This window comes from Lactuca sativa, chromosome 2 (assembly GCF_002870075.4).
Source record: "Lactuca sativa cultivar Salinas chromosome 2, Lsat_Salinas_v11, whole genome shotgun sequence".
Classification (NCBI taxonomy): domain Eukaryota; kingdom Viridiplantae; phylum Streptophyta; class Magnoliopsida; order Asterales; family Asteraceae; genus Lactuca; species Lactuca sativa.
This window is the reverse complement of record NC_056624.2, coordinates 2,390,316-2,405,192: the sequence shown is the minus strand read 5'-3', so window position 1 is coordinate 2,405,192 and position 14,877 is coordinate 2,390,316. Positions and strand designations below refer to the sequence as shown.

The following is a 14,877-nucleotide window of genomic DNA, read 5'->3' as shown; positions in this document are numbered from 1 at the left end:
TTATGCCATGACCGCAACGCATACATTTGTGTCTAAAATTTTCCTAATAACCCCCACACTCCAAATACTCACAATCCTCATAAACATTTGCCCACTCACCTCGAACTATGCTCATTTTATGCATCCCTCCGAATCCATCCGCAGAAAACCTCTTACCCTCAAGGTATTTTTAGTTGAGCAACCCAAGCATACATAATCTAGATTTACAATTTATGATACCACTATGGAGCTCTTTTGAATTCTTCACTTCCTTGATAATTTGATCTTTGATTTCTTTGAATTCACCACCTTTGTTGTTTGATTTTTGGTATCTTCAATTTTTGAATTTCTTGGAATTTTGATCTTTTGATCTTCACTTTATTTGCTCCAAAATTCTTCAACTTTTCTTGCAATTCTCTCTTTTTTTTACATGTACCTCTCTTTTTTCACTCAAAACCCTACATGCTTAAGCAAGGGCGCTCAACCTCAACCTTTATTGGCTAACGATAATAATTTTCCTGGATACATTTCTGGTACACGATGCTAAACATATTGCATCCCTTGGGCTGAGCGAGGTCGTGTTTTTGTCCCATGATTTCACTGGAATAAGGAAGCCACAAATGCACTAGAATGTATATAGGCTCAAGTAAACATTTGGGTCTTCATGCAATCATCCACACAACTCTAACATGGAATCCTAATTACTTTTACCAAAATTTCCTAAATTAATTCCTAAATAATATTTTTGGTATGCAAAAATTTTAAATTAGACCTAAATTAAGATTCTAAATTTACTAAGATGACATCAACCCCTACCCCACACTTGATTTATGCAATGCCCTCATTGCATATCATGCAAAAAATAAAAATGCAAACTATAGAGTGAATTGGAACAAACTCCCCTGGGGTAGCAGTAGATAGGTTGATAACTCTTCTTTTTAGATCCAACTTCAATTGACTTTAGACATGGAAATAGCTTATCCACATCTTGGGCATCAAATCACACGTGGCAGCTCCAAATAGGTAGGAAAAACAGTGTAAGATCTTCAAGAATCGATATGGAGGAATAAATGGTCAAGTGGTACACTCAACATTATCGAATCAGCAGACTTGTTGGTATAAGATTGAGTGACTCGGCGAGTCATATAAACGACTTGTCGAGTATAGTCGCGGACAACTTCAAATATGCGAGAATACAAGGCGACTCATTGAGTCAGTTTAGTGCACTCGATGAGTAGACCACTGGGTGGAAAAATTCAGATTCTGCATTCGTTTTAGCTTTTGATAAATCTTCAAAACTCCTCATATCGTCTAGACTCATTCACTCATGTCCCTTAGGAACGGACTCGACTCCTTAACTCTAAACTCCGCCATTTCTTGAGTCTTTTCCACTCTTTATATTTTTCTTTCTCTCTCAAACTCTAGACCCTTTTATGCAAGCATTCTAACCCAAAATCTGAAAATCATCAAGGCAATTAAACATCAAGCATAAAGTAAAAGTCTTAAATTTAAACACACCAAACCCAAACAAAAACAAAAACAAATTAAAAGTTGTTCAACAAAGCATAAAAGAACTAATCCTCCTCCTCATCATCATGATCATGTGCAGCTCCACTTCCACTAGCGCCACTCCTTCTTGCATTAATCACCTCATCCCAAGATAGAATATATGGGAAGTTACCACCATCGATATGCGGAATATGGAAGTGGTCAAAAAGTCGCATGTTGGACTGGTTGCTAAAATTGAGACTCCTTGCCATTTGATCTTGCATTCTCATCATCTCAATATTATACCAGTCCATTGGCACTTTATCATTATCCACCGGAATTACTAGCGGTTCCCCCTCCACGTCTCGCTCTCTCCTCGGTCTAACCCTCCTTCCCGGCGCCTCGGGACCAACCACTGGATCATCATGCGGGATAGCCTAATGACCACCACCATAGTCCTCAATAATCCTAGCCCTCCGAAAAAGAATGGGATTAAATGGAGGGGTAGGAATCACCGTCATCAAATTCCATGCACCACGGGTTATCAACCCAAACGAGTTGGCTAGCCGGGTGACGAACATACCACCATTAATTTTTGAGGTCTTGCGATCCTTGACCGCACCCTCCGCCAAATAGGAAGCCAAACACCACAGAATGTTGCAAAAAGTGTCTGATGTGATAATGCTCCATAGATAAAAGACATCAAGGTTAGAAACCTTGTCATCATCCTTCCGTTGGTTGATAGTGGTGGAGATAAGGCGGTGAATGAGACGGTGCGTGGGTGACCGAATACTTCCTTCTTGGGTCGACTTTGGAATGTACAACTTGTTGGCGATCGTGTTCCACCAACCTGTACTCGTAACACCATCGGGGAACACCTTGTGAGAATGTTCCATAAAGGCGCGAAAAATAGTAGTCGAGACCAATGGCCGGTCATAGATTCCAAACCGACAAGCAAGATCAATAACGAAGCACTGATGAAACTCACCCCAAGGCAAAAACTGAAACTCGCCGGGTGATAGACTTCGTCACCTCCACTGAAAGATACCGTAGAGAAGAATTCCCAGCAAAGTTCCCGGTACACCAGTTCTTGAATTCTAAAGACCCTGCTCCATCCATCACAAACCATTGCCTCCCCCTCGTATGTAAATTCCTTCACAAGATAAGGTGCTAACTCCTCCTCATACCGAACATTTTGCAACCAATCCCAATCAACTCTGTTGGGCACGTAAATCTCCTTCTTTCTGACTTCAGCTAACTTCTTCTTCCATCTCGTCATGGTTGAAGCTGATTCAATTTGAGGAAAATTCAACCAAGGAAAATCTCCTTGGCGTCCACTGGAACTTTGACCTCTGTGAAACATTGTCCCTGCAAAAAAAAGAACACACAACCCAGAAAACATAGAAAATCATCAAAACAGATTACACCTGGGTCCCCGACTGGACTCGTCGAGTCCATGAACGACTCGGCGAGTCGTATGAACTGCGCGAGTCAGTCGACGAGTCGATCAAAATTCGACCATGAAAACTCAAAATTTATTCAAGGGTTTTGTCCAGGGATGTTCCTAAGATGTATTAAAGGAGAAATGACCATCCAAAACAACATAATTGATGTAAAATCAAAACCCTAGAAATTCACTAAACTTCAAAATCAGGTATTATATGAAATTGGCAACCTAGATCATCTAAAAATCATTGCTTTAACAGAATAAAGGAAGAAATTAGGTACCTTTTGTGATAGAAATCGAAAATCTTGAAGAAAGAGTGAAGAAGTTGATGAATGCTTGAGAGAGAGCACAAATGGAGGTGCACGGCGAGTGAAGGGGGGGAAACTGATTTCATTAGGGTTAAAACCCTAGTTACCGGTTGTAAAAAATAATTTTAATTTTTTTTTCTGTAAATAAAACCGACTCGTCGAGTCAGGGTCAGACTCGGCGAGTCTGGTCGCGATTTTTAAACTCATCTTGAATCTGAATCGACTCGTCGAGTCATGGTCAGACTCGGCGAGTCTCTTGCAAGCAATTCAGAAATTAAATCATTTTGCCATTAAAAATTTATTCCACCCCACACTTAGTCCATACGCACTCTCAAGCAAACATGTCTAATGATTTGGAAGATTAATAAACTCCTAAAAACTAAAACCAAACTAAAACGAAAAAGATGAAAGAAAGCAAACTCTAAAAAGAACGGGTTGCCTCCCGCCAAGCGCTTCTTTTTAAGGAGTCGTTAGCTGGACTCCTTCCCATCTATGTTTCTTCATCTTCCTGCATCGGGAATGCACGCCTACTCTTTTGCGGTTTGTACTTTGTCTTGTAAGCATGAATTTTCTTCTTGTAAGCTCGCCTCAAGTCTTCTTTCTTCTTTCTTATAGCATCATCCTCAGCTGCATTAAATTCCCTTTTCTTCATCTTTTTCTTCACCCCATTCTTTTGCACCTCCTTTTCCTTAAAACTTAATTACTTCATATTTGGTGAGAACTCGTGCTCTAAGTTTGGTGATGAATGGTTGATCAGCATCATCTCTCCTATCCCTTGCCTTTTCTTCTTTTCTAAAGCTTGCCTCATCTTAAAATGGACTATCTTCCTCTTCTTGCATAATCGTATCAAGGCATGCTACATGAGCGTGTTGAAATTCACCATCCACTTCTCCTTTTGCTACTTGTTCTTCTAAAGAATGAGGGAAAATCTTCGTGTCCAGAACATGCAGGGAGCTGGTAACAAACAGATCAAAATCGTCCAAGTTGCTGGAAATTTTGACTGGACTCGTCGAGTCTGGGAAAGCGACTCGGCGAGTTGGGTCGTATTCCATACTTCCTTCTGTGTTTTCTGAGTCGGCTCCTCTCAGCATCTTTTCTAACTCCTCCAAGTCCTTGTCAACATCTTCATCACCTCCAGAGGGTAGCAACAACTTGCTTGGATCTTCTTCTTGCAAAAGTGCAAGCTCTTTTTGTAGTATCTCATCATTCAAATCAATGAATGAGATCTCTTCTTTTCTTTCTTCTTCTTGCTTAATCTTTAATAAAGCTTTAAACACCCCTGACTCGTCTCCGATCCTCAATGTTAGTGTGGATTCACATACATCAGTTAATGCACATGCGGTGTTCAAAATGATCTCCCCAAAATAATTGGAATTTCGGGGTCTTCTTCCATATCAAGTATCACAAAGTGTACGGGAAAAATAAAATTGTCGACCTTAATAAGAAGATCTTCACACACGCCTCTTGGATGAATTGTTGTCTTGTCCGCTAAATGGATCTTCATGTTAACTGGTCTTGGCTCCGGTAAATTCAGCTTCTTGAAGAAGGAGAAGGGCAATAAGTTGATACTTGCACCCGAATCAGTCAACGCTTGAGTGGAAAGTACATTTCCAAATTGGCATGGAATTATGATGCTCCCCGGATCACCCTTCTTTTCTGGTAGCTCACTCAATACTATCTCCGTGACTTCAGCTAAATCTTTTCTAGCAACGAAAAGACCCTTTAACAAGTTGAAGTACTTAGGTGTTTGAGGCATTGTTTCCATAAATGGAATGTTGACTTGAAGGTCTCAAACATGCTCCATGAAGGCTTTATACGCTCTAATCTTCTTTCTAGGCATGGCTCTGATTGGGAATGGCAAAGGGGGATTGTAAGGCCTCTAGGTAATGAAATTTCTGTCATCAGTGCATGGACTCGTCGAGTCTATTAGAGGGACTCGGCGAGTCTGTTCGGGTTTAGCTAGAACCGACTCTTCTTCCTTTTCTGTATTCACCTTGGAGATCTTCTGTGCAGGTGTGAAAATTTCTTCATAACTAGAAGTCACTGCGCTCACATTCTCCATTCTCGGATTGTTTTCGGTGTTACTTGGAAGTTGACCCGGTCTTCTCTCGTTCACTTGATATGCAAGTTGTCCTAACTGTTTCTCAATGTTGAGAATAGATGCCTGCTGATTCCTTAGCATATTTCTGGTCTCTTGTATAGCAGGATCATGATCATTGTGCCTTTTCTCGGACGCGGCTATGAATCTAGTGAACATTTCTTCTAAATCGGCTTTCTTTTCCATAACCAGTTCTTCCTTTTCATAAAATCCCCTTTCTTTCTGCTTGTATTTCTCCTCCTTAGCCTTCTTGTATTCTTTGTATAGGAGCCATTCCTTCTTCGGTTTCCGCCAATTCTCGTCGTATCGATCGCCGCTTGAGTAGAACACTTGAGCTTTCTTGTTTCCATTTTCATCCAAGTCACAATATTTTGTGAGATGGGGCCCTCTACAATTCTCACATCCAACTCGAATAGCATGGATTGTTTGATCCATTTTTGTCATCCTTCTATCTAGACTATCGAGCTTAGCTATCACCGCCGCCATGCTATCATTTGCTGAGTTCACTACCTACCGACTTACTTCATTTCTTGGATTGTGGTATTCTCTAGAATGCTTAGAGAATTCTTCAGTTAACTCCTTGATTACCGGGGGCGTCTTCTTCGTGAGCGGGCCTTGTGAATCGAGCAATTGCCTTGTAGTGACATTGACTCCATCATAGAAAATGGAGACCTCTTGTTGGCTATTGAGGTCATGGTGTGGGCAATTTCTAAGAAGACCTTTGTACCTTTCCCAAGCTTCATAAAGAGATTCCCCAGGTTGTTGCTTGAAGTTGGCGATGGCTTTCTTCAACTTAACTATTTTGGAAGGCGGACAAAAGTGGTCTATGAATTCTTCTTTCATCTTGGCCCATGTGGTGACCGATCCGGGAGGAAGTGACTTGAGCCAATCCTTTGCAACACCCTTGAACGTGACTGGAAGCATGCGAAGTAGCTGGGTCTCGCGTGGCACATTTGGTACATTGAAGTAGTCAACCACATCATTTACTTCATCCAAGTTCTTGTAGGCGTCTTCGTGGTCCTTCCCATAAAAAGGAATCTCCTTGAATTGAGCGAGAATATGACCCTTTAGCTCAAAGGTAGCCGTAGCGGGAATTGCGGGCTGCACAAGTCCCGGGCCAGCATCATCGCGCATCCTCTTCTTCCATTCCCCCATGGGGACTTCATCGATATTAGCCATAGTGATAGCTAAATCGTCTTCAAAGTTGGATTCGTGCTCGAATGTGAGTTCTTCTTCCTCGGTCTCGTACTCGGTGTCTTCTTTAATTGGGTCTTCAATTGTCAAAGAGGCACTGGATGCTCCTGATTTGCTGCTCCTCTTCATGCTGAAAATGGACTTGAGGTTCTTGAGTGGCGAGTTCTTTGAAGAAGCGGATTCTCCAACGGCTTTTACTTTGCTCCTCCTTAATGCGGATTCCGGGTCTTCGAGAGGAGGGACCAGAGGTGTATTAGATCCTCGGGTCATGAAACAGCTGTAAACAAAACAAAAACGCGTAAAAAGAACAAAAAATATTTAAAAATTAAAACTGTGAATCAGCGATGAACTCGCCGAGTCGGCATGAGTGCACTCGACGAGTTGAAGGCAAAAACAGATTTTTTTTTCTAAAAACGGATTTTTATTAAAACTTATACTAATTACTAAATTACCTTTTCATTAACTTTGTGTAAGATAAATCCCACACAAAGGATCGATTAAACTAGAATTTAATGTTAATTTTAGAATCGTTCCCCGACAACGGCGCCAAAAACTTGATGTGTGCAAACTCACTTAGTTTTAAACCTACTTCTAATTATAAAATAAACACACAAAGGCAGTGGACCTATCAATTGTGGTATAGTTAAATAAGTAGGGTATCGAACACAGGGAACGGTAAATTAAAACTAAAAACTAATTCTATCTAATTAATTAATAAGTAGGGGGTTTTCTCTAGTTTTACAAGACTAGAAAACTTAATAACTAACACTTAAACTAAAAGCTAGAAAAGCAAAGAATTAACTAGATTCAATAATGAAAAGGACTTCTGTTTAGTTCAACTCAATTGGTCCTATGGTTAATATTATGATAATAGTGCATTGGATTAACTCTTTTGTTGGCTACCAATTCAAGTGATTAGATTCGCGTTCACTGCACTAATCCTTAGTGAAATAACTAACTCAAACAGTGATCAGTTGTCTAATTTAATTAAATTCACTAGATTAATTATTCAGGTTAATTTAGACTTGCAATAGTTAACTAATTTGATCCTTTAGTTAACTTCTTGTTGATGGTCATCACACAAGCTCACACATGAATTTACTCAAATTTCTTATTAATTCTAGTTTCATGTTCATTAATCCTAGACATATGACAAAGTGGTCACATAATCATATGAGGTTGATAATCAAAAGATGTTCATACTATTTAATTACCTTCCTATTAACAAAAAATTAATTATCATTCACACACAAGGTTCTTTAGCAAGCTAAAACTAACAAAAATCACCAACATTGAATTAATCCTACCAAATTTCAAACCATAGTCTCAATTTTGTATCCCCAAACAGAAGTTTAAGAGTTTTAGCTCATGATTAAAGTAAATATCAACAAATAAATGAATTCTAATTGTCTAGCCATAATGGAAAACAAAAGATTAAGTAGAATGATGAAATTTGCCTCAAATCTCCTTCGGAATTGGATTCTAGCTTGTATCTTCGTTCTCTAGGGTTTTTCTGGTTCTTCAATAGCAGCTAATCTCTCCAGAAGGGTTCCAGAATTCCCCCCTGTCGATCTAAGAAGTTATCTTTATATTTGCGAAACGACTCGTCGAGTCAGGTGCCGACTCGCCGAGTCCATTTCTCAATCCCCATATGCGATAAGTCTCTGGGTCTTTGAGTCTTTATCTTCTCGAATATTCGCTCGGACTCGCCGAGTAGGTGTTGTCTTTGGTGTTTTTCTTCTTTGTTCAATTCCCGAGCTCCCAACCGCTTCTCCTACTTCCTTTTGCTTCCGAGCTTCACTTTTGGACTGAAAACATAATTCAAACACTTTTAAGTACGTTTTGTCCATGATATGCAATAATTTAGCTAATAATTGATAAAAAATCTATACTTAATATGAACTAAATATGCACATATCACCCACACACTAACACACATGTGCACCTATCAGGTAATCGCATACCAGTATGTAGAAACAACATACTAGGGCCCTATCATCCTATTGGGATGGAATACCCTCTACTACTGCTCAAACATGTGCACATATAACAAGCAATCTCCTACCAACATTTAGACAGTCAGACCAACTATAGGTCAGTAAGCATAGCCACATCCAATCTACCAGGATTCCAACCTAAACAATCAATACTAACACATAATCATCCTTTCTAACAAAATACCAACTCACATATCACAACAATAACTATCTCAAATAACAATCAAAGGACCGGCCTTGGTGCCTTAGACCCTTGGGTATAGTGAGGATAACTCACCTTGCAACTGCCGAACCGAACCACAAAAGCACAATCCCGAAGCACTGCCCCAGACTCTAACACCTATACCATCAATGATCCATTGACATAAATATCCAAATTACCATAATACCCTTGAAGGTCAAACAGGTCAAAGTCAAAGTTCTAGCCAAAGTCAACCTTCCTGATTGACCCTACTCGCCGAGTCAACCCATTGGCTCGCCGAGTTCTTAAACTCAGAAGACTCTCATATCATGACTCGACTCGCTGAGTCACCCCATGACCCGTCGAGTCCATCAATCTCCGAGTCCTATCCTGTCCAACTCACTAAGTCACCACTCAACTCATTGATCCGCGTCTTAACTAGAAGAGGTTGGGGGTTCTGTGCTAGAATTTTCCGAGTCGAAGAACAGACTCGCCGAGTCCACGACAATCTTCATCAGACTCGCCGAGTTGTTAATCCAAGTCGTCGAGTCCCTGCCCATCATCATATGACTCTCCGAGTCAACCCATGCGACTCGCCAAGTCTCTTTAGTCCTTCATCCATACAGTCACTTTTTGAGCCATGCAGAGGCTCCAAACTGTAGATCCATCCTCCTAGGGCATGACTCTCATGTAAAGCTGCCAACTTTACGTGAGTACAAGGTGCTATTGGCCCAAAACAAGATAGGGTTAGGGTTTAAGGCAAGAATGCTTCACAACCAAACCAATGGCTGATGCTTTATGATTTCCTGGACCAAGGCAAGTCTAGATCTGAAATTGCAACCTCAGATCTAGACCCATAACCTGAAATGGATCTTTAAACATACTAAAATGGCCCCAAATCCATCCATAAGTTGATATAGAGGGAAGGGATTAAGGTAACAACTTGTTACCTCAAAAATGTGCCCAAACTGAAGTAGATTCTGGATCTATATGAGTCCCTTGATGCTATACACTTGATCTACAAGACTTCTTTGCTAGAATCTCCTTCCAAAGCTTCGAAGCTCACTCCAAAGGCTCACACACAATTTTAGGGTTTTCTGACTCTCAAAGGGGGGGGGGGGGGGGTAACAAAGAGGCTGAGGTGAGGACTTAAGGTCCTTTAACTACGGTGAAAATCCTAAGATTAGGGTTTTCTCTTCCTAGCACCAACTCGTCGAGTCCAGCTGCCGACTCGGCGAGTTGGTCACTGAACTCGCCACCAGAACCCGCTCCGACTCGACGAGTAATCGCACCTACTCATCGAGTAGCTTCCTCAATTTACACTTTAAGCCCTTAAATCATATTTCTGAAGTTTGGGATGTTACATTGTTACAGAATATGCTTCTCACCTCGTAAGAATGAGTTTTCACCTAATTCCATTCCAACTTCAAACAATTATAACTTCTTTTTTTTTTACTTCGTTTTCGGCGATGTTTATATGCACAGAAAGGTATTGATGAGTCCCACAATCCTATCTAACTACTTTTGACTTAATACATGTCAAACTAAAAACTATAATCTATGCAGGAAGCACGTAATATTACTTTTCTTATTTTACCTTTTTTCTTCAAAGCACAAGTCGAAGGCTTTAATCACTTAACCAACATTATCAACATCCAATAAGGTCTAAACCCCATTCACTTGAAGCCTAATGCCTTTATTCAATTCATTTATAGTCTACAATACCGAAATAAGAAACTTCTCGAAACATGATGTTACACAATTCACATTATATAATGTTTCTTTTAGCAAACTTCAGTGTTCATTGGTTATGGATCAATCCATTCCCAATAATATCATTTTTTCCTCTTGATTCCTCATGTATAAAAAACAATAGTTAAGAAGTTACCAACAACCAAGAATTTAACACTCAAATTCGAAGTAGCCAAACTCGAAAAATACCATTGAATTAGGGAATACTCTAAACCTTATTCCAAGACTTTTCTTCTATCCTAGAGGTCTGGATTCAAGTTGGGAGGCGCCAATCATAAAGAATTTCATTTTTCCATATGCCAGATTTAGAGAAGCTTGACGCACTCAACATTTTTCTTAGAAATGCTTGAAGCTAGGGAAAATATCGTGAGTCTCAAACATTGTGTTAAAGGGCAAGGTTTTAAGGACTATATATGCCACATGTAATGCCAACTCAACATAAGCCTACACAACAATCATAAGGGTGATCATACCTATACAAAAAAAAGACACAAGAGACTAAATGTAGTTAATGTATGTATGCTACCCTTATAAGTCATTAACTCTTAATAAAATAAAAAATAGTTGGTATTATGTAGTGAGAGCAATAGTACAAGCCACTTTTTATAAGCTCTTCAAAAATTTGTCGGTGAGATGAAAACCTAGTGGTTGAAATGCAGAATTATATATAGAAGTTAAATGATTCAAATTCTGTCACACACAAAATGTCGTTAGTGTTACACGATTAATTTCGTAAGTTTTATACGATTAACTTCCACATAAACCTTGAAACCGATTGAAATGTTCGTTTTGAACGATGTATTATTTTTAAAAAAAGACCTACATTGACTCTAAGTCAATAATAAATACATGAAATATATATGAAAAAATATCACGTGCATCGCATGTTATAATATCCGGATAGCTTGGCCATGTAAAACAGCAAACGAGAACCAGTCATCCTCGCGCCCCCGAACCCAAAATATGATTCTTCACCTCTCCACCTCCACCTCCCGTAACTCCACCGCTGGACTCCACTGCAGCCTGCTTCCTTCCAAATCATACAATTTCTCAGGCGATCATCAATTCACACGCTACCGAGCTTCATGGCAAGAGGTACCTGGTTTCTGATTTTGATTGGAATATTATTTCTTATATTGCTTACGATTTTTAATCTATTATCAATACACACCATCTGGCTTCTTCGGGAGATAGAATATGCTACATTTGATTTTCAAGAATAATCTACGCTATATTAGGGGGTTTAGCTCTGTAGCTGTATCTCTATTCCTACCCTCATTGGAATAGATGGGCATATATAATATACAGTAAATTAAATATTCCTACAATCTCCTAATTACTCCAAAAAATAATACTTGAACAAGCATGTCATCATATGGGTTTCTAATTCAACACATTTCTCCTGACATTTTGTTTGAATTCTGTGAATTAATTAATAGCTTGCTGGAGTATTAGTTTTCTCAGCTATTCCTTTCACTGCCGTTAAAGCTATCGCCAACAGTCCCCTTGGCGAGACTCTGCAGAGACGTATGGAGGAGAAAAAGAAAGCTGCTGTTCAGAACGCTTCAGTGTACAAAGCATTATCAGAAAAAGCAAAAAAGGATAGGTAATCGTACTATATATACATGATCCATTGTAAGGTATTAAAATCTCATCTTTAACTTATATCCACTTGATTTGTTACTATCTTTTACATCGGCATTAAAAATCTCATCTGGATTTGACAGCTTATGGTATGGAAAACAGAGGCCTCGGTGGCTTGGTCCGCTTCCATTTGAATATCCTACCTATCTTGATGGCGAACTCCCTGGCGATTATGGCTTCGACATTGCGGGCCTCAGCCAAGATCCTGAAGCTTTTAAGAAATACTACAAGTAAATTCTTCTCCCTCATAAAATTCACCAAAATTGTGTCACTAATTCCATGATTTCATTATGTATTTCCAGTTTTGAAATATTGCATGCACGTTGGGCGATGCTTGGTGCACTTGGTGCCCTAATTCCAGAGTTACTAGATCTTGTAGGCGCTTTCCATTTTGTAGAACCTGTGTGGTGGCGAGTCGGATACTCAAAGCTTCAAGGTGAGACACTGGATTACCTTGGTATCCCAGGACTCCATTTTGCTGGAAGTCAAGGAGTTATCGTCATAGCAATCTGTCAAGCTCTTCTCATGGTATAACTACTCTTACTAATTAACCCTTCATCTTTTACTTTTGAGCTTTCAACACATCCAAGTAGTGAAATGTTACTAATTACATGTAGGTTGGGCCAGAATATGCAAGATATTGTGGGATAGAGGCTCTTGAGCCATTAGGGATATATCTTCCTGGTGATGTTAATTATCCAGGTGGTGTGCTCTTTGATCCATTGAATCTTTCTGGAGATCCCGTTGGTTTTCAGGAACTGAAGGTGAAAGAGATTAAAAATGGACGGCTGGCGATGATTGGATGGTTGGGGTTTTATGTTCAAGCGGCTTTGACTGGTAAAGGACCATTGCAGAATCTTGTTGACCATATTTCTGATCCCATGCATAATAACATACTATCTATACTTGGGTCTATGTACAAGTAAAGATTATCATCTTCCACTATTACGTATTATATATGTGGGTGTACAAGAAAAAAGATGTTTTTCTTCTCTTTTTTAGACGTGTATATAACTGGCTTCTTCTCAAGATTCCTTCTAAAATATATAGGTAAATTTAAAGTGACCTAACCAATAAAACAAATTAATAGAAGATTTTATTCTTAACTTAACATGATGTGCAGTATCTAAATTTTTACCCTATTGAAGGGTGGCAAGAGCGAAAGTTTCATTGGGTTAATGATGTAATTTATTAATTAAAAGGCACTAGCAACAAGTATCGCATAGTGCTCGATGTGCTTTTCTTACATATCTGAAACATGTGACATTCTTGCGGTTGCAAATTCAGTCCACATGCACCTCTTTTTCAACAGTGGAAACAACGCGGACTGCTGTTTGCCGATCTCCATGATGCTTCTTTTGACATTTGGAACACTACTTTGATACTCTTTTTTTTGGTAGAGGGACAAGTTTTTCATAATTTTTTTTTATTAATTTGAGAAAAGTTATATATAATATTAAAAGAGTGTACGTATATGCCTCAACGTTTTGTGCTATCGGAAGTAAAAAGACCATCTAGTCTCTTAACCTATTAAGACCATCTAGCACTTGTATGGAGGGAAACTAGTGACCAAGAACCCAACTTTATGAATTAAGACCCCTTAAAACCTTTGAAAAGGCAACTCAAATGTATTGGAGTACTTTCTACTCGTAAAGACTAAGTTTAGGACAAAAAAAGAAACAACTTGAGCAAAAACTAGATCCAAGAGATTTCTTCATCACGTTTGAAACTTTTTACCTCCATAAGGTGCACAAGGGCGACAAAATGCTGAATCCAAACCTTAAGTGAAATACCACCACTTTAATGCTCTTTCATCTACTCCAAAAAGCTCCAAATGGCACCAAAAATGGCTTAACAAGCTTCACAATGCACTAACACTCTTTAAGGTTTCGAAATGAGGAGGGAGGATGAAGGTAAGAAGGTGCATGAAGCCATAAATATGTTTAAATAGGGTCCAAACCCTAAAATTTAGGGTTTGCACCCTGGCTGCATACGCCCTACGTACCTGCGTACGCACATCATTCTAAGGCGCTCCGGAGTACGCCCTGCATACGAGGGTGTACGCCCCGTCTACTCTAGAGGACTTCAGATTTACGAATTTGCCATCGGGGACTACACTTGCAAATTAAACATAACTCAAGGTTTAAAACGAATACCTGAATTCTAGGTATTACAACTCTCTCTTACTTAAACTAAACTTCGCCCTCGAAGGCCACTGCCGTGAATAAATATGGGTAGTGCTCTCACATCTCTGCCTCTGGCTCGTAAGTCCATTCGGAACCCTTACGATGCTGCCACTGGACCTTGACCAGTGACACTTCCTTATTGTGTAAAGCCTTCATCTTTTGCTCTAAAATCACCACCGGTCTCTCGACATAATACAAGCAATCATCAACCAGAATGTCATCAAGAGGAATGAGTGCATACTTATCAACCACACACTTGCGAAGCTGAGACACATAGAAAGTGTTATGAATCTGGATGAGCTCATCAGGAAAATCCAATCGGTAAGCGACCCTACCCACCTGAGCTGAAATCATGAATGGCCCAATGAATATGGGGCCCAACTTGCCCTGCTTCCTGAATGGGATACTCCTTTCCAATGCGACACCTTTAGAAGCACAAAGTCTCCCACCTGAAACTTGAGATCCGAACGCCACCGATCTGCATAACTCTTTTGTCGGCTATGCACAACCAACAATTTATCACACACCTGTTGGATCAACTCTGTGGTCTTAGTACAACCTCTACACTACCCACGACTTGATGCCCGACTCCCCCAGCAAACC

The 14,877-nt window shown here is 39.7% G+C and overlaps 1 protein-coding gene and 1 non-coding gene across 2 annotated transcripts; both read left to right on the top strand.

Moving 5' to 3' along the window:
• The first annotated feature begins 6,008 nt into the window (after nt 1-6,008).
• On the top strand, nt 6,009-6,115 carry LOC111891987 (small nucleolar RNA R71). The gene has a single exon (XR_002850408.1). It is a non-coding gene; the product is annotated as a small nucleolar RNA R71 (small nucleolar RNA).
• A 5,234-nt stretch (nt 6,116-11,349) lies between these two features.
• Nucleotides 11,350-13,117, top strand: LOC111891978 (chlorophyll a-b binding protein 7, chloroplastic). The gene is made up of 5 exons (XM_023888038.2): nt 11,350-11,539; nt 11,884-12,050; nt 12,172-12,318; nt 12,391-12,616; nt 12,706-13,117. The coding sequence occupies exons 1-5, from the start codon at nt 11,408-11,410 to the stop codon at nt 13,012-13,014; spliced, it is 981 nt and encodes a 326-aa protein (XP_023743806.1). The 5' UTR covers nt 11,350-11,407; the 3' UTR covers nt 13,015-13,117.
• Nucleotides 13,118-14,877: the final 1,760 nt, after the last annotated feature.

Excerpts from the sequence above, each read along its gene's own strand:
- LOC111891978 (XM_023888038.2), top strand. The coding sequence starts at position 11,408 with ATGATTCTTCACCTCTCCACCTCCACCTCCCGTAACTCCACCGCTGGA. Across the intron at positions 11,540-11,883 it reads ACCGAGCTTCATGGCAAGAG|CTTGCTGGAGTATTAGTTTT; the intron begins GTACCTGGTTTC and ends ATTAATTAATAG. Across the intron at positions 12,319-12,390 it reads GCTTTTAAGAAATACTACAA|TTTTGAAATATTGCATGCAC; the intron begins GTAAATTCTTCT and ends ATGTATTTCCAG.